Genomic DNA, 18,391 nt, shown 5'->3' with positions numbered 1-18,391 from the left:
TTGCAAAAGTTCAAATGTCAGTGGAAACAATGGTGATTTCAAAATTAAAATCCCTGATATTGGTATTCTTGTCATTGCCCGGATGAGTGCAAGACAAAAAGCTTCAACAAAACATCTTTTCTCAGCAATGCTCAAGTTCTGTACTACAAAATGATTTTTTTGTTGTTGTAAAGTATTGTAGACCAAAGTGACCCAAGAGACCGAATGGCACAGGTTGTCAAATGGTACCTATCAGCCTTTCATGCTGGTCGCAAGGGATCTGTGGCCAAGAAACCATACAATCCAATTTTAGGAGAGATCTTCAAATGTCATTGGAATTTCCTTGAGAATGAAACGGAAGAAAATACAGTAAGTTATTTTTTCTTATCATTGCTGCAAAATTGATTTTAGTTTAGATAGAACAGCACAGAACAGGCCCTTCGGCCCTCGATGTTGTGCCGAGCAATGATCACCCTACTCAAACCCACGTATCCACCCTATACCCGTAACTCAACAACCCCCACCCCCTCTTAACCTTACTTTTAAGGACACTACGGGCAATTTAGCATGGCCAATCCGCCTAACCCGCACATCTTTGGACTGTGGGAGGAAACCGGAGCACCCGGAGAAAACCCACGCACACACGGGGAGGACGTGCAGACTCCGCACAGACAGTGACCCAGCCGGGAACCGAACCTAGGACCCTGGAGCTGTGAAGCATTTATGCTAAACAACATGCTACCGTGCTGCCGTAAGGTGGTGTTTCGGACTGCCTGTTGACCGCTTGCATCCACGTTCAGCGCTGTTCCATGAGTGACTTAGAAGCTGCACTAATATAGAAAAGGATACCCACCCCGTCTTGCCACTGAGAGGAACGACCACTCTTATGAACATGAAAATTGTTTGACAAAAATATACCACCAAGGTCCCTTCTGTTTGCCTCTCTGGAAACTAATCTTTTTTCATTTCATCCTTTTCACTCGCCGTCTCTCGTTCTTTCTCCCCATCTCATTTCCTGCCCTTTTTTTTTCTTTGTTTGTTACCACTTTTCCTTTTCCTAATTTGTTTTCTCTCATTTTTTTTATAGATCGTCCGTAACTTTCTCACTACCCCTATGCCACATATTTCTCAGCAGTCGTTCTTTATGCCACTAGCTCTTTCATGTTAGGAGACATAGTTGGCTTCTGTTTTGCTGTAGAAATCAAACCGTTGGATTTTATGCTTCTGTTGGTAGTTGCAATGACGATACCTGTTTGAATCAAATCGAAAAATTGTTGGGAGCCCAACACAGACTTGGAGTTCATTTTAATGTGGCACACTTCCACTATCCCCATCACTTCAAAACTGGTTACAGTGGCTCAAGTCAGGCTAAAAATAGGTGCATGAGAAATAATTCAACTATACATGAAAATATAAATTGTTTTATGCTCAAAACATTGATTAAAATATCAAACCATGATCTGTCAGCACACATTTCCACTGTAAACAATGATTTTGTGTGCATAGATGCAAGAATGCTTTAAATTTCGCCAAAGAATGATGCTCGATGAGAGATTTTTAAAAAGTGCTGTTTTATCAACTATTATCAAAATATGAAGAATGAATTTTCAGTTTTCAAACATTCAATTTTCAAACATTTTGGAGCATTTCAACAATTCAGCTTGCATATATATGGTAGGTGGCATGTGTGCTCAACCCAAAGGCAGGTCCTTGACTCATTGTCTGCTGATGCTTCACCCTGAACTGTTTTCTTGGCAATTTCTAGCTTTGGTGGTTTGCCAACTCCTTCCACTGTCTGGAACAGGGTAAGACGACAGGTCCCAAGTGTACCTCCGCTGCAACGGGAATTGACCGCGCGCTGCTGGTTTCATTCTGAACCACATGCTAGTTGTTGAGCCAGCTGAGCTAACCAGCCCCTTGCGAATATGTAGTACCTTTTTTAATGTAGAAAAACACACTCTTGGTTCTCGAGCATCTCACACAAAAATTCTTGGTGTTGATCAAGAGCAAAGGTGCTTCACTGCAAAGGGCCCTACTTTCATAAGGTAAATGGAATAAGGTTTGGAGATATAATATAATCAGCCATCACATAATCAAACCTCCAAAAATATCTCCAACTAGGCTTGACAAAGCTATCAGTAGTGGAACAGAAAAGTTAAAAGGGAAAGGGTAATTCTAAAGCATGCAAGGAATTGCCCTTTCTTAGAAGGTTAATACATTTCAGTAGTGGGCGGCACGATAGCACAGTCGTTACCACTGTTGCTTCACAGCACCAGGGCCCCGGGTTCGATTCTCACTTGGGTCACTGTCTGTGCGGAGTCTGGATATTCTCCCTGTGTCTGCGTGGGTTTCCTCTGGGTGCTCCGGTTTCCTCCCACATGTCCTGAAAGATGTGGTTGTTAGGTGAATTGGACATTCTGAATTCTCCCTTAGTGTACCCGAACAGGCATTGGAATGTGGCGACTAGAGGATTTTTACAGTAACTTAATTGCAGTGTTAATGTAAGCCTACTTGTGACAATAATAAAAGATTATTGATTATTACTCATCCGTCTAAATGTAGTTGATTTCAGCAGTATCATAGAATTTGCAGTGCAGAAGGAAGCCATTCGGCCCATCGAGTCTGCACCGGCTCTTGGAAAGAGCACCCTACCCAAGGTCAACACCGCCACCTTATCCCCATAACCCAGTAACCCCACCCAACACTAAGGGCAATTTTGGACACTAGGGGCAATTTATCATGGCCAATCCATCTAACCTGCACATCTTTGGACTGTGGGGGGAAACCGGAGCACCCGGAGGAAACCCACGAACACACGGGGAGGATGTGAAGCAATTGTGCTATCAACAAGGCTACCCGTGCTGCCATAATCTACTGGTTTGATCTATGCAGCTAATCCTGAATAATGTTTATTGGCAAATCTGTCCATATTGAAACCAATCCATGAAAATGGCAAAATAGTGTCAGTGTTTGTGATTACAAGTGGCCGTGTTTTCATTATAATTAGGCTACCAATCTTGCGTTGAAAGTAAATGCCTGGTTCACTAAGATTCACTATCCAGATAATGTACAAATAATGCCAGCATTAAAATGTTCAGATAGATGTTATTGTATTGTACAGGTATCAGTAATTTCACAGAGTTTACAGCATATTTAAATTAATTTTTATTTGTTGCATGTTCCCTCTGTTTGTTCCAGGAATCTGTTGCTGAAGGTCCCGTTCCCGAGGCTAGCCAGAACAGCATCACATTTGTAGCAGAGCAGGTGTCTCATCACCCACCAAGCAAGTTTATTTCAATTATCTTGCTAAAGGATATCCAACTGCAAAATAGTGTTCCTTTTATTATGTGGCCAACTCTTTACCTTTGTTACATATCATTTCCTGGGTAGGTGACTTGCTTCCATATTCTCTAAATACTGCTGTGAACCAGCCATTAAAGCAATATGGGAGTACATCATCTGACTGGAGGCTTTTTTCCGCCTTTCACCGATTTCACACTCTTTTTATGGCTCCTAGTGCATTCTGCCATTTAGAAGTGGAATAAGGATGTCCAGGCCTCAGCAAGTCAACAGAAGAGATTTTCTGTACCAGGGATGAGGGACTTCACTAATGTGGATAGACAGGAAAAAGTGGGATGTTCTTAGAGCAGAGAAGATTGTGGGAATTAAAAGAGGTGTTCAAAGTTATGAGAGATTTTGACAAGATTAAATAAGTTGAAATTGTTTCCATTAGCAGGAAGGTTAGTAATCAGAACCTAGAGTTGAGGTAATTTGCAGAAGGACTGTTGAAGAGATTAGAATTATTTTGAACAGTGAGTTATGTTCTGGAATGCATTATATGAGTGAGTTGTGGAAACCAATTCAGTAATAACTTCCAAAACTAAATTAGATAAATACTTGAAGGCAGGGCTATGTGGAAAAAGTAAATATCTAATTGGTTAGCTCTTTCAAAGAGCTGGCACAGCCACAGTGGACCCCATGGTCTCCTTTGAGGTGTACAATTCTATGATCTCTGGACTGTACTGTATTCACCTCAAATTTCCCAACGCTTTGCAAACTGAGCCAACCCTGAACAGACCTGTTCTGCTTCATTGAAATTCATTTAATCACTGATCCTACTTTGAACATTTGAATTATTGTTGCTACTGCACCTTTTCTAATGACACTAATCCCTATTGACTGCGAATCTAAGTTGACATCCAGCCTTGTTGAGGTGATAATGTGACACACGACACAATTCTGTTATTAGTGCTTCATTTGAATATACCCACCCATATTTGGAAAAATGCCTCTGGAAGTCATTTCCAACAGAAGCTAAGTCAGTGGCATAAATGGACAGGAATCCAGGGAATTGAGTGACCCATCAGATTTTTTTCTCCCACCTACCCCATCCATTTACAGAGCTCATGTTTTCATACTAGTTTGCAGCTGACAATTTTCTTGTTTACAGTGCATGAAGAAAAGGGCATTTAGTTGCTTGTTAGGAGGAATGTTACTGAATAAAAGAGACACGCTGTCAAAACTTTTTGTCTTGCGCTCATCAGGACAGTGCAAGAATACAAAATTTGAGAAGGAGTTTGTTTGTTGCAGCTGGCATCTGCCCTGGTGAGTGCAAGATTAAAAGCTTCAGGGGCATGTGCCACTTTTCACAGTTCAGCAGAAATGGAAGCAAAGATTTAGCAGTATTCATCACCTACTAAATATTTATCCTTAGAAGTGATGTTTGTAACTATAAGGTATTTTCAGTTTGTATTCAATAGCATCTGAAGAATTTTGTACTTTGTTTAGTAGTTGCCACTGAAACCCACGTAAGCACACAAGACTTCAGAATGTTACAGCATTCTCTGAAGAACCTGGAAAATTCTATCCTATGTTTTATATTGGAGTAGAAATTGCTACTTTTGTGTTCAAAGCTTTAATAAAAGCACAAAATATGTTTTCTTTCTATTAGTTATAATCTCTTAATCTAGATACTTCCTTTATCCTCCACTATCTAGAATGCAGCTAGTGTTGATTTTTGTTCACTTATTTGTTTGACTTTATGTCTGGCTTTTGATGTGGTTTGTATCTTTGCTTAGGAGTGTACTTTACTGTACAATAAAATAGACTGATTTTGAGATCAGATTATATTAAAGATGGGTTTCAACAGACATCCTTCTTCAGGCAATCTGTCCGTATCTGTGGTTACTTGTCGTGAGCAACAGTCATTCAAATCTTTTTTTGTAGTGCGCAGACAATTTGTTCAAATGCAGGTGCCTTTTCCTTTGCACGGTAATTAAGAAGCCAACTTGTGCTCGGCCTGCACAGGAACTGTCAGGTTGCTCTGTGGCTGTGCAGCCGACAAGAGGTGAAATTGGTTGTCAGGTGTGTGGGAGCAGTTTACCTTCCCTACTTTTTTCACAAGATATACTCGGCAAAACCCTCCCATGTTTCAGTGTTACAGGGAATTTGATATGGACAATATTGTGCTCCCTGCAGCTGTTGGATGAAGGAAAAAAGGGTTTGAAAGGATATGGGTAAATGTAGGTGGAATTATTTGTGCATATGGGGAGAAAACACCACCTGAGCTGTAATGGCAGAATAGCTTGTTTCCATACCATAACATTTCAATGGGCCATAACTTCCAAGCTCCCTAGCATGGTTTTGGGTTAGGTGGGCTGGGTCTCAGTGGGGGTGAGGGGGCTGGGTGGGCCTGATCTCAGAGATGGTGTTGGGGGGGAGGGGGGGTGGAATTGTGGGAATGCCAAAGGGGAATCCCCAGGCAAGGTTTGCATGGCAATTGCCCTGAGGTGCAAATTTCCCCATGCACTGGGAAGCATCCAAAAAATGTGATTTAGATCGCAAACTTCAGATGGTTTTGACTTGCTTGCAGCCTGGCCTGTCAAGGAAGGGGTTTTAAGCTTCACTGGGCCTTTAAACTTAACCTGCTTTGTGACAGCTAATACTGTAGAAAATGTTGAGGCATCCTTCCATTTGACAGAGCTGCCCTTTTCAGGAGTGTGCTGCACCACTCCGATCTCACCTGGCCTGAGTCGGAAAGTCGGGCGAGACATGAGTTTGGGTAAGACACTGAGATCGGGTGACAGTCCCAATGCAGATTGCCACTCCAAGGAAGTTCAGGGCCTTTATTCTGCCAGCCCATTATGCAGTGTGTTTTAGTTAATATTCCAGTAAAGGAAACATATATTTGTCACGCTTTCCAACAGTTTTCTTTCTTTGCAGTTTCTGCATTTTATGCTGAATGTTTCTCAAAAAGAATCCAATTCAACGCTCATATTTGGACTAAATCTAAGTTTCTTGGAATGTCTATAGGGGTACATAACATAGGACAAGGTAAGTGTTTTTTCCCCACAAAATTCCTGCACACTGTATATACTGAATTTTCACTCCACTGTAAACTGCTGACATTTTATTGCAATATTTTGCAATAGATTCTCGGGGAATGCAATAGGATTCTCTGGGAAGCCAGGGAAGAGATTGCTGAGCCTTTGGCTTTGATTTTTAGATCATCATTGGCTACAGGAATAGTGCCAGAGGACTGGAGGATAGCAAATGTGGTCCCTTTGTTCAAGAAGGGGAGTAGAGATAACCCTGGTAACTATAGGCCGGTGAGCCTAACGTCTGTGGTGGGTAAAGTCTTGGAGAGGATTATAAAAGATACGATTTATAATCATCTAGATAGGAATAATATGATTCGGGATAGTCAGCATGGTTTTGTGAAGGGTAGGTCATGCCTCACAAACCTTATCGAGTTCTTTGAGAAGGTGACTGAACAGGTAGACGAGGGTAGAGCAGTTGATGTGGTGTATATGGATTTCAGTAAAGCGTTTGATAAGGTTCCCCACGGTCGGCTATTGCAGAAAATACGGAGGCTGGGGATTGAGGGTGATTTAGAGATGTGGATCAGAAATTGGCTAGTTGAAAGAAGACAGAGAGTGGTAGTTGATGGGAAATGTTCAGAATGGAGTTCAGTTACGAGTGGCGTACCACAAGGATCTGTTCTGGGGCCGTTGCTGTTTGTCATTTTTATAAATGACCTAGAGGAGGGCGCAGAAGGATGGGTGAGTAAATTTGCAGACGACACTAAAGTCGGTGGAGTTGTAGACAGTGCGGAAGGATGTTGCAGGTTACAGAGGGACATAGATAAACTGCAGAGCTGGGCTGAGAGGTGGCAAATGGAGTTTAATGTGGAGAAGTGTGAGGTGATTCACTTTGGAACGAATAACAGGAATGCGGAATATTTGGCTAATGGTAAAATTCTTGGTAGTGTGGATGAGCAGAGGGATCTCGGTGTCCATGTACATAGATCCCTGAAAGTTGCCACCCAGGTTGATAGGGTTGTGAAGAAGGCCTATGGTGTGTTGGCCTTTATTGGTAGAGGGATTGAGTTCCGGAGCCATGAGGTCATGTTGCAGTTGTACAAAACTCTAGTACGGCCGCATTTGGAGTATTGCGTACAGTTCTGGTCGCCTCATTATAGGAAGGACATGGAAGCTTTGGAACGGGTGCAGAGGAGATTTACCAGGATGTTGCCTGGTATGGAGGGAAAATCTTATGAGGAAAGGCTGATGGACTTGAGGTTGTTTTCGTTAGAGAGAAGAAGGTTAAGAGGTGACTTAATAGAGGCATACAAAATGATCAGAGGATCACTATCCACCATTGTAAGTGCAGTTGCACTATCCGACCACCAGGGGGAGTCGCTCTGGGAGTACACGAGAGTTTGTACTGGGCTCCTCCCTTGGCTCCGCCCAGGACTCCTCCCCCGGCTCTGCCCAGGACTCCTCCCCCTGGGACCGATGTATAAAGATCAGTGCCTTAGAGTCAGCCTGCAGTTCATCTGAAGTTCAACGACGAATAGGCTGGCTCTGTTGTAAGTGTATTAGCCTCTGTTCAGATCCAACTACACATGTTCGCTGAATTGATCGTTCCATCAGGATGTTTCCCTGGCTGGTGAGGCTAGAACTAGGGGACATAGTCTGAGAATAACACTGAGATGAGGAGGAATTTCTTCAATTGGCGGGTGGTAAATTCTTGGAATTCCCTACCCCAGAAGCTCAAACATTGAAAATGTTCATAGGAGAAATCAATAGATTTCTGGATACTCAGGACATCAAGGGATATGACAATGGTGGGATAAATGGCATAAGAGGTAGATGTTATGTTTGAATAGCAGAGCAGGCTCGACGGGCTGAAAGGCCTACTCCTATTTTCTGTGTGCCTCACCTCCTTCTGAAAAACCTTTCTTCACTTTTTCTGGAAATCGGTCCTTTGCTTTCCTGTGAATTTAAGACAGACTCTCATGGTTGCCTCCCTGTTTTAACATTCTTATCACTTAAGTTATCCTTCAATACATTTTTTGTTCTTGTCTGTTCTCATTTCTGTCCTGAGAAACCTAAACTCTTGCATACAGTTTTTATCAGAACTGCTGATCTGAGCCATGTTTTTCAATCCCTGTGGTGGTGTAATTTCCTTATATTGCGCACACACACATCTAAAATCCAACCTTTTATTGTGAGTAACATTTCAGGTGAAAGGTAACTATGTTGCTTCGGACCTTTGCCTCCCCTGCAGATATGGAAGAGTTTACCCACACACTAGGTCAGACGAGAAGCTCCACACCTGGTCCAGAGTAAAGTGAAGACTAGAAATATAGTCCTGACCAGAGAATTCCTCTGCACTGATGCTCTACAAGCCACTCGCAAGGAAACATAGCTTCAAAGATTCATGGATTCTCTCTCCCATGCCTGTAACTTGTCCCTCACCATAAATATCAAGAAAATTGCGGTCACATCTCCACCCTTGATCACACTAAATGCCACCCTGCTGGAAATGGTTAGTGCATTCTGCTACCCTTGGCCCATGGTGACAGGCAATCTACCTCTTTATGCAGCTTGATCTATGCTTGAGGAAAGTAGTTACCCCCTTTGGAGAACTCATGAAGCAAGCATGGAAAAATAAGATGTTGTCAGGACTAAGAAGCTGGTTTATGAGGTCTATGAAGTTAACTTAGAGTTACAAAGAAAGGAAGCTGAAAGATTTTCATCTGTTTTGGTGTACTCTCCTGGAAAGACAAAATCATGAATGTGACACTCCTCTAGAAGCTCTGAAATATGTGAGCAGTTACCCAGAAGAGGCAACTTCTTTGGTTTGGTATGGTCACAGGATGAATGGCAGTCACATTCCCAAGAACTTGCTTATGGTGAAATAACCGACGCCAAAAGAGCAGAGTGATTCCCAAAGCTCCGCTTCAAGGATGTTTGCAAGTGTGACGTGAAGGCCCTAAACAGCAATTTTTCACACTGGGAGACACTAGTCAACAACAGAGGGAAATGGCAACATCACCTTCAGGCTGGTGCTACTGTGGTAATGTTTGATGGCAGGAGCTAACAAGTGCCTCATTTGAAGTGGTTATCCAAAAATAAGAACCCACAGCAATGCCAGATAACCAGTTTAGGCGTGGCAGAACCTGCATCTCATGGATTGATCTGTTCAGCTGTCAGCAAAAATGGAACAATCCCATCCCCAATGAATTTCCTGCTTGCCCATCACTTTATGTAGATTAAAGAATGACAACAATGTGTAGTTTAGAGTCTTTATTTTATTTAATCTTTGTTTTTTCTTCACTTTGACCACTCTCCAATTTCTGCTCAATTGCAATTATAGTCTTATTTCTATCATTTGACAGGATGTGTGTCTCTGCTAGATTATGATGAACATTATATTCTCACTTTTCCAAATGGTTATGGAAGGCAAGTATTATCCTATGTGTTACTACTTTAAATATTCTTATCCTTTGCCCATCAATAATATTAGAGAAATTAGTTTGTGTTTATTATTCATTTGTGATATCTTCTCTCCTATCTGGTATGGTTAATTCTGGGGCTGAATTATTCACTTCATGATGCCGGCAGTGAGAATTATTATCAGGCGGAGAATTGCAGACAATGGAAAAAGCACGTTCTGCGGCCGGCGCCGATTCCATTGCCATTTCCGGACGCTCGCTGGCGGCGACATTGAAGTTTGCGCCCCGCGCTGGTCGATCCGTGCAAAACCGGCATTTGCATGTATTTAAATATTGTGAGCAGCTCATACACTTCATGCTACGTCCCCCCCACCCCGTCAATGCTCGCCCCACGTATGCGGAAGTCCCGCGGGTGCAAATCGGTGTAAGTATTTATAAGCAGTGACTGGGTGCCATGGCTGCTGAGGGAGAGCAGGAGGCTACAGAAATCTCAAAAATGTCAGGCTTGCTAAGGGGTAGCTGCCTGGGCTGGGAGCAGTAGTGGAAACAGCCTGGCGCCAAGTCATTAGACCCGGGGTGTCCCCCTTGGGATTGGGGTGGCCTGGCTGAGACCGCCATTGCTGCAATATGTGATTTAAATGCACCCCTTTGGTATTACTTACAGGCCCCTGGCTGCTCATACTGCTGACTGCTCACTGTGTCCTGTGAATGCTCAGAGAGCCTCTGGTCATCTGGGATCCCAACTAGGCCGCCCATCTGGAAGCCCTCATACCCCAGCTGTATCATCAAGGGATGCGCATAGGCAAGCTCAATGTGGCCCACCAGGTTTTGGCACCCCTCAGAAGCGCTGCCCCCCTGCAGAAGAAGCATAGGATTAGCAGAGCTCACCCCAACCAGAGGGCACCTGCATTGTGGCCTTTGGAACCTTCCCTGGATCCCTGCCCCTCTCGGGGCAGAGGCATCGCCAGTGACCCCCACCGCTCAGGATCATCAACTGTTTCATGGTGAGGTTGTCAGCCTCTGCCACTGCCTCCCAGGTGCTGTTCAGGAGGGTGGGCTTGAGTCGGCAACCCACTCTGGGGAAGATGGTGCCCCTCCTCTCCTCACTGGCATCGAGCAGTAGGTCCACCTTGGATTCCCGAACTTGGGAGGCAGGTCTTCTCCGAGACATCTTCGCAGCTGCAGTGAGTGTGTGGTAAGTGGAGCCTGACAGCTCCAGCTTTCAGGATCTAACTCTGGCCCCGGTAGTTACACCGCCTGCTGGGCTGGAATTGCTTTCATTTGCCATTTGCATGTCCTGAATTGCGGAACAGATATAGCACCCCCAACGGAAACATGAATTGTGCACTATTCAGTCTCGGCAGGAACATTTTAGTCTCCCAAATAGAGAATCCAGCCCCTGGTGTCTCCCACGGATCCCATTTCTTCTATTTCTTATTTTCATGTACCCCTTGATGACATCATCTGAAAACATAGCATCAAATTTCAAATGTATTCTTGACAACATCCAACTCCTACTCCTCACCATCTCTCACCCCTTCAATTGTCTCTAAATGATTAGACTACTTGGCAGACATCCAGTACTGGGTAAACATCCATTTCCTCTAATTAAATATAAGGACAACTAAAGCTATTGTCTTCAGTGCCCACCACAAACTCCACTTCCATCCCTCTCCTCGGTAACTGTCTAAGGATGAACCAGGCTGCTTGCACACTTCGTGTTATATTTGATCCAGAGATGAGCATTTGACCATATATTCACACCATCACCGGTGGGGGCCACCGATCGGTGGGCCATTGCGATCTGGGAGTGATCTGCCTTACTCCGTACGGGCCAGCTGTATGGCTCCGATGTCGGCGGGGCCCACCCCGAGGTGGGCCTCAGTGCGCATGTGCGGCCTGTGCAGCAGGACCCCGCACAGTGGTTAGCACTGTTGCTTCACAGCGCCAGGGTTCCAGGTTTGATTCCCAGCTTGGGTCACTGTCTGTGTGGAGTCTGCATGTTCTCCCTCTGTCTGCGTGGATTTCCTCCGGGTGCTCTGGTTTCCTTCCACAAGTCCCGAAAGATGTTAGGTGAATTGGACATTCTGAATTCTCCCTGTGTACCCAAACAGGCGCTGGAGTGTGGTGACTAGGGGCTTTTCACAGTAACTTCATTGTAGTGTCCGACTTGTGACAATAAAAGATTATTATAAATCGTCTATTCCAACGAATAACATCACCTGACTCCTGTGCTTGATTTAAAAATTGTCATCCTTGGCCTTGCCCCTTCCTATCTTTGTACACTCCCACAGCGCTCTGTCATTCTGGTCTCTTGTGCATCCCTGACTCCAATTGCTCCATCATTGGTGGCTGTGCCTTCAGCTGCCTGGACCCTACACTCTGGAATACCGGGGAAGATTCTCCGACCCTCCGCACCAGAATCGCGCCCAGTGCGGGGACAGAGAATAGCCGGTCACGCCGGAAATCCGGCGCTTCCGCGGACCCGCCAGTCCTGCGCGCGCGCGGTCAATATGGCGGTGGTCGGGGGCCGTTGGAACAGGCCCCCACGGCGATTCTTTGCGGGCGATCGGCCGAACTCCCGCCAGTGTGGTTTACATCTGGTACCACCCAGTGGGAGCTGGGACCTACGGCTGTGGTGGGCTCCTGATGGTGGGCAGGGGGAATCTGATCTGGTGGGGGCCTCAGTGGTGGTCAGGCCCGCGATCGGAGGCCACCGATCGGCGGGCCATCGTGATCTGGGAGGGACCTTCCTTACTCCGCACGGGCCAGCTATATGGCTCCGATGTCAGTGGGGCCCACCCCGAGGTGGGCCGCAGTGCGCATGCGCGGCCTGTGCAGCAGGACCCCGCCGGCAGCCAGAGCCGTGGGACGCACGCCAGGGCCCTGCTCGCCCCCCGGAAAACGGAGAATCACCCCGGACGTTCGAGGGGAAAAGTCCGGAGTGATTCTCGCCCGTTTTCCGGTGGGCATGGGGACTTAGTCCCCAAAAGGGAGAATCTCACCCACCATCCTTCCATCTCTCTGACTCTGATCTCACTTTCCTCCTTAAACCAAGCTTTAATATCTCCTTATGTGACTCAGTCTAATTTTGCTTTGTAACGCTGGTGGGAAGCACCTTAAGACATTTTATTACAGTGAAGGTGTTATAAATACAATTTGGTGTTGTAGTTCTATTTGAAAACAATGCTAAGTGTCATGATATATTTAGACTTTTGATTTATCTAACAGGTCTATTCTAACAGTTCCTTGGGTGGAATTAGGAGGCGAGTGCAACATAACTTGTGCAAAAACAGGATACAATGCCATCATTACATTTCACACCAAGCCTTTCTACGGAGGCAAGAAACACCGAATAACTGCTGAAATCTTGTAGGTTTAAATCAAGTATTTGAATATGTTGACTTTTCTTGATCAATAATAACTTTCAAAGAAATAAATATATTTATTTGTTATTTTAGTTCTCCAAATGACAAGAAGAGCTTTGGCTCAATTGAAGGAGAGTGGAATGGAGTTATGTATGTTAAATGGAGTACAGGGGTAAGATGTGTTTCAAAGTCAAAGTTGGCAGTCACTTTTCATTTGCTGCTTTTTTTTAGTAAATCAAGCTGAACAAACAAAATGATTAATGTTCATATAGTTGTGAGGTGTAACTGGATTACCAAAATGACTGATTATTTTTAATATAGCTGAAACAAAAAACATTTATTTCTTGTTTTACCCTTTTAAGTTCACCTGGGAACCTCTGGGTTAGGGAAGTGAAAATCATCTGGGTTTTCCACAACTGATTGCCATCCAGTGACCCATCCCACATGTGCAAATGTGAACCCAGTTTATTTGAGGTGTCATCTGCTGTAAGTATGGCCCTTATGGGTTCAGTGGCAAGGTTCAGAGATGAATAATAGCATGGAGCAAGACAAAGGGCAACGGACATCCATGAAATTCTACCACTGTGAGGTGTGTCAGGGTGGGGCTTGCCACCATTGGTTGTCGTGAATTGGGTTCAGTCAAGCAAATTAGTTTCAAGGTTTTTGTTGGTGATCATTCCTGTGCCAGGGAGTCCACCCCACCACAGCTGTAGAAGTGGAAGCCTTTGTCCCCTGCCAAAATCTGATAATGTGGGACATTATATCAATTATCCTGTGATCAATTTCAGTCAATGGATAGATAGACCAATTTTAAAAATGTCACCTCTAGTAACCCTAAATGGCAGTAAGATACTAATTTGTGACAGGCATTCAATGCTGCTAATGATTAGATATGCGATTTGATGTCACCCCATTATTATCACCTTTTCTGAATGCCCCTGTCAGTATTTGGCCAAGCACTCATGGTGTCAGGTGGAAGTGTTGTTTGATGATGTGTGGGGGCCCTTAAATGAGTGGGGCAATAATTGTAACTCGGGCTGAAAATCCTACCTAGTATCAGCACTGAAGAAGAGGGAAGGATATAGAATTTAAATTTAAAAAAATTAATCTGTTCTGCCTGAAATTTAAAATAAATTATTCATTCCAAGATAGTCGATGTTTACCTTCTGTATTGTAATAAAAATAAATTAGCACAAGTATCTTCTTGAATATATAGTTGTGAAAGATGTAAAATGTCTTACTGACAAAACTGATTGCTTTATGGTATGTTTGTAATGCAGGAGAACAGCCTATTTATAGATACAAAACAATTGCCTATTATCAAGAAAAAAGTAAGAAAATTGGAAGATCAGGAGGAGTTTGAATCAAGAAGGTAATGTTTCACCATTCCTTGCAGTCACGAAGAGAAATTTAGTTTTCTATCAAGGAAGGCAAGTGCCCCTGGCTGTAGAAGGGTCCTCGATTCAAAAATAAAACATTCTACCAAGAGTTTCCTTCCTTTTCAATTGTTTTAATCAAGTAGAATCCTGTCTTTATGATTTTTTAAAAGTTGTACACATAATGAATGTCCTTAAGATACCATACTCTATCTGCATTTTGTTTTGTTTTCCTCCTTCAGCTTTGAAGCAAAATAAGACATCTTGGATTATTTTTAATGCTAAAGGAATGCAATATTCACTATTTGTCAATTTCCAAGCTTCCATTTGTTCTTTTATTCAGACTTTGGAAGGATGTAACGCATAACTTGAAAATAAAGGATATTGATGCTGCCACAGATGCAAAGCATAGACTTGAGGAAAGACAAAGGGCTGAAGCAAGGGAGAGAAAAGAGAATGAAGTTCAATGGGAGACACGGGTATGAGAGCATATGCTTCAATGCAACTGCTTTTCTTCGATTCAATTATTTAAGTATTATTTAGTAGTGATTTATTGATTACTTTTTTATATGGATTAAGTTGGTAAGAACAAAAGAAGCATGCAGGTGAACTGCAACATTTGACTTTAATAAAGAAAAGGGAACAGTAAGTGGGAGGAGGCAGTCCAGATGGATTGCACCCTATGTTGCTGGAGGAGGTACAGGTGGAAAACAAATCTGCTGACCATAATCTTCCAAACCTTTTTGGATATGGGATAGTGCTAGAGAACCAGAGAGTTACAAATGTTTCACCTCTGTTCAAAAAAGAAAAACTGGGAAACCTAAGTCAACCTCACCTCAATGGTGGAAAAACCTTTACAGACAATAACTCCAGGCAAAATTAGCATATGGAAGAAAATAACTGCCAATATTATTGAAGACAAAAAATACCTGAGCCTTTGATAAATTAATGGCCGCATTGTTGAGAGTGGTACAGCTGATGTTGTGTATGTGGACTTCCAGAGGGTCTTTGATAAAGTACCATTCAATTGACATGTTAGCAAAACAGGAAATTAAAGGAACAGTGGTGGGAATTATACAAAATTGGCCAAGAGACAGAAAATAAATTGTAGTGATGAAGTTATTTTACAGACTGGTGGGGATTATACAGTGTGACATATTAATAACCTGGATCTGGGTGCAGTGTTTGCCGATTGCAAAGCTTGAAATTGTATGAAACTGTGAGGATAGTAGCAGACTTCAAGTGGGCATGGACAGTCTGCTAAAAATGGGTAAATGCATGGCAGATGAAATCTAATGCATTTTAGATTGTGATGCATTTTTGAATGAAAAATTAGAGGCACTCTAAAATAAATAGTAACATTTTAAAAAATGATATAAGAACAGAGACCTGAAAGTTCACATTCATGAATTAAAGGTGGCAAGACCTGCTAATAAAGTTGTTTTATAAAGAAGCATATGGGATGATTGGGCTTTCAGATCAAGGCATTGAGTATACAAAGCAAGAATAGGTCTTGCTTTTGATATGATGTACTTTGTAATCTGATTAGATCTTAGTTCATCTGCCTTGGTATCCTTTCTAAAATGTGGTTCCCAGAATTGGAGATAATTCTAAACTGGCCCCTTTGATTAGCTCCATTGGCTGGACGGCTGGTTTGTGCTGCAGACTGACACCAACAGCATGGGTTCAATTCCTATATTGGCTGAATTTATTAAGGCCCCACCTGCTCAACCTTGCCCTCATCTGATCTCCCCTTGAAGAGAGAGACAATGTGGTACTCTGAGACTATGACAACTTTCATTCAATGTAGAAATTTAATTTGAGTTTTAAGGAACTTAAATGAAATTGGAAACTGCATTTGATCTCTCTAGGTGTTTCATGAAGATGGAGAATGCTGGGTATACGATGATCCACTGCTGAAGAGGTTAGGTGGCAATAGGTACTAAGATACGTAAAAATGGCTGAACAGAACACCATTTAAAGCCTTCAACTGAAAATGACTCCTTCACCGGACAGAAAATTTTGTATCAAGATTTAATAAAACTAGACCAGTAGCTTTGTGGTTACATAAATGCATTGTCCAGGTTTCATCTGGTAATAAGTGGTTCCTTTCTCAGGGAAATTGGACTTTAAAACGGTGTGGTGGAATGATTAACATTTTGCAAGAGTTGTGAAAAGATTCCTTCTTTAGTGCTGTAGAATGGTTGTTGGGAATGTTTTGCTCCTGCTCCACATCAGAAATTGTAATTTTTAGTTGCAGATCTCCAAGTTAGATATACAAGTTCCATCTGCCAAAATTTGTATATACATTTACAATCTCAAGAAATCAACCCAAGGAAAAAAATCTTGGATATCTGTACAACTAAGTGCACTCTCTGTATTGCCATTTTAGATGTAAAAAAACAAAAATGGTAACACTTTCATACATTGTGTTAAGTCCTCCATGCACAAATGTTGGGCTTTACTAAAATGTTTCATTACTGCTTGAATATCTTTTCGTAGATACATGTACATATATATATATATATAATATAGAGAGAGAATTTCATTAATATGGAGTGTTTATTAGTGTACTGATGCATAAATGTTTATATATAATGTAAATGAAGCCAATGATGTTGCTTTATAATTTAACACTTTGAGGCCTTATTAATTTCAGAGTGTTACATTTGATTGAAGTCTGTATAGAACTTTAGTCCCAAGAATGATACCTAACTGGAATATGTAACATGTGATTGCAGCTAGTTTTCATTCTTCTGTTTATCGTAGCAACAAAATAAACCCTCAGAAGTATATTTTTCAGTTGTCACAATGAATTTGCTGTTAGTTGTCACAATGAATTTGCTGTTATGAAATGCTTGTGGACATGCATTAATCATATGAAAGGGCATAATCTTGATCTTAAATACATTCAAAAGGATAGTTGAGTTCTGCAGTCAGACAATTTTGTGGATTAATCGAAACTATATTATGTACCAAAAAAAAGAGCACCCTACCTATAACTTCTCTCTGTCTCTCTCCACTCCTGTCGCTCCCCCCGCTCTGCAATCCTTTAACCTAACCTACACATCTTTGGACAGCAGTCCTGACTGCTGTCCCAGGATAAAACCTAGATTGGCCACACTAACTTGCCCCTTTGGACTGTGGGAGGAAATCAGAGCACCCCAGAGGAAACTCGTGCAGAATGTGAAAACTCCACACTGGTCAGAATTGAACATGGGGTCCTTGGCACTGTGGCAGCAGTGCTAATAATCACTGTCCTACCATGCTGCCCAAATGGTTGTTTTTATTTACCCTTCAATGAACATCAGACTTCAACCTTAGTGCTGTTAGGCAACGTAACTGGATTATATTGCAAACACTCCTCCTTGTCCTGGTTCTGTTCTTTGTTCTATTGGTCATAGTGATTTGTCAAGTGCCTTCAAGTCCCCTCCAGTCCTGACTGCTGTCCCAGCTGAGCATCAGCCAGTTCAATATGGAACAGGATAAAACCTAGATGCTTCCTGGTCATTACATCCGTGACCTATACTGACTAACATTATCAGCTGATGCAGCATGGAAGCCTGGTGTGGTTTTGATCATCTGCCATTCCATCAGTGTCTCTGCAGTGGCTTAGATAAAATGTGGATCTCTGCTCTCAAATGTCCAAGAAAGAAAATAAAACGGATACCAAAGACACTGATGTATATTACTGCTAGAGGCCCTCATACTGCAAAAGCCCTCATTTTCAGCTGAAATATTGCAGACTTCCACTTATATAGATTTGGCGTTAGTAAAGTACAGCTCTCAGATGAGCAAAATAATTTTTGCAACAATGACTTTTGTTAAAATCCATAATGCTGTGAGTGATGGTGAGTACACAGCCTCAACTTCATTTGCCTTTGTTCCAAAACCTCAGCTATAGAGTAAAAAAGTCTGCAACGAAA

The 18,391-nt window shown here is 42.7% G+C and overlaps 1 protein-coding gene across 6 annotated transcripts in view; it reads left to right on the top strand.

Annotated features, from left to right (window-relative positions):
• osbpl9 (oxysterol binding protein-like 9) overlaps window positions 1-17,281 on the top strand; it is a 291,865-nt gene extending 274,584 nt beyond the window's left edge. For all 6 annotated transcript variants that reach the window (XM_038794259.1, XM_038794260.1, XM_038794261.1 and 3 more), the window contains 9 exons: window positions 174-348; window positions 3,178-3,262; window positions 6,202-6,312; window positions 9,665-9,728; window positions 12,953-13,093; window positions 13,183-13,261; window positions 14,370-14,461; window positions 14,809-14,944; window positions 16,337-17,281. In XM_038794259.1, the coding sequence (XP_038650187.1) occupies window positions 174-348; window positions 3,178-3,262; window positions 6,202-6,312; window positions 9,665-9,728; window positions 12,953-13,093; window positions 13,183-13,261; window positions 14,370-14,461; window positions 14,809-14,944; window positions 16,337-16,411 (958 nt within the window). In that variant the 3' untranslated portion in view covers window positions 16,412-17,281. The remainder of the gene's footprint in view (window positions 1-173; window positions 349-3,177; window positions 3,263-6,201; window positions 6,313-9,664; window positions 9,729-12,952; window positions 13,094-13,182; window positions 13,262-14,369; window positions 14,462-14,808; window positions 14,945-16,336) is intronic.
• Window positions 17,282-18,391: the final 1,110 nt, after the last annotated feature.

The sequence above is a fragment of the Scyliorhinus canicula genome, chromosome 4 (genome assembly GCF_902713615.1).
Source record: "Scyliorhinus canicula chromosome 4, sScyCan1.1, whole genome shotgun sequence".
In the NCBI taxonomy this organism is placed as follows: Eukaryota; Metazoa; Chordata; class Chondrichthyes; order Carcharhiniformes; family Scyliorhinidae; genus Scyliorhinus; species Scyliorhinus canicula.
This window is presented reverse-complemented; position numbering and strand designations above follow the sequence as displayed.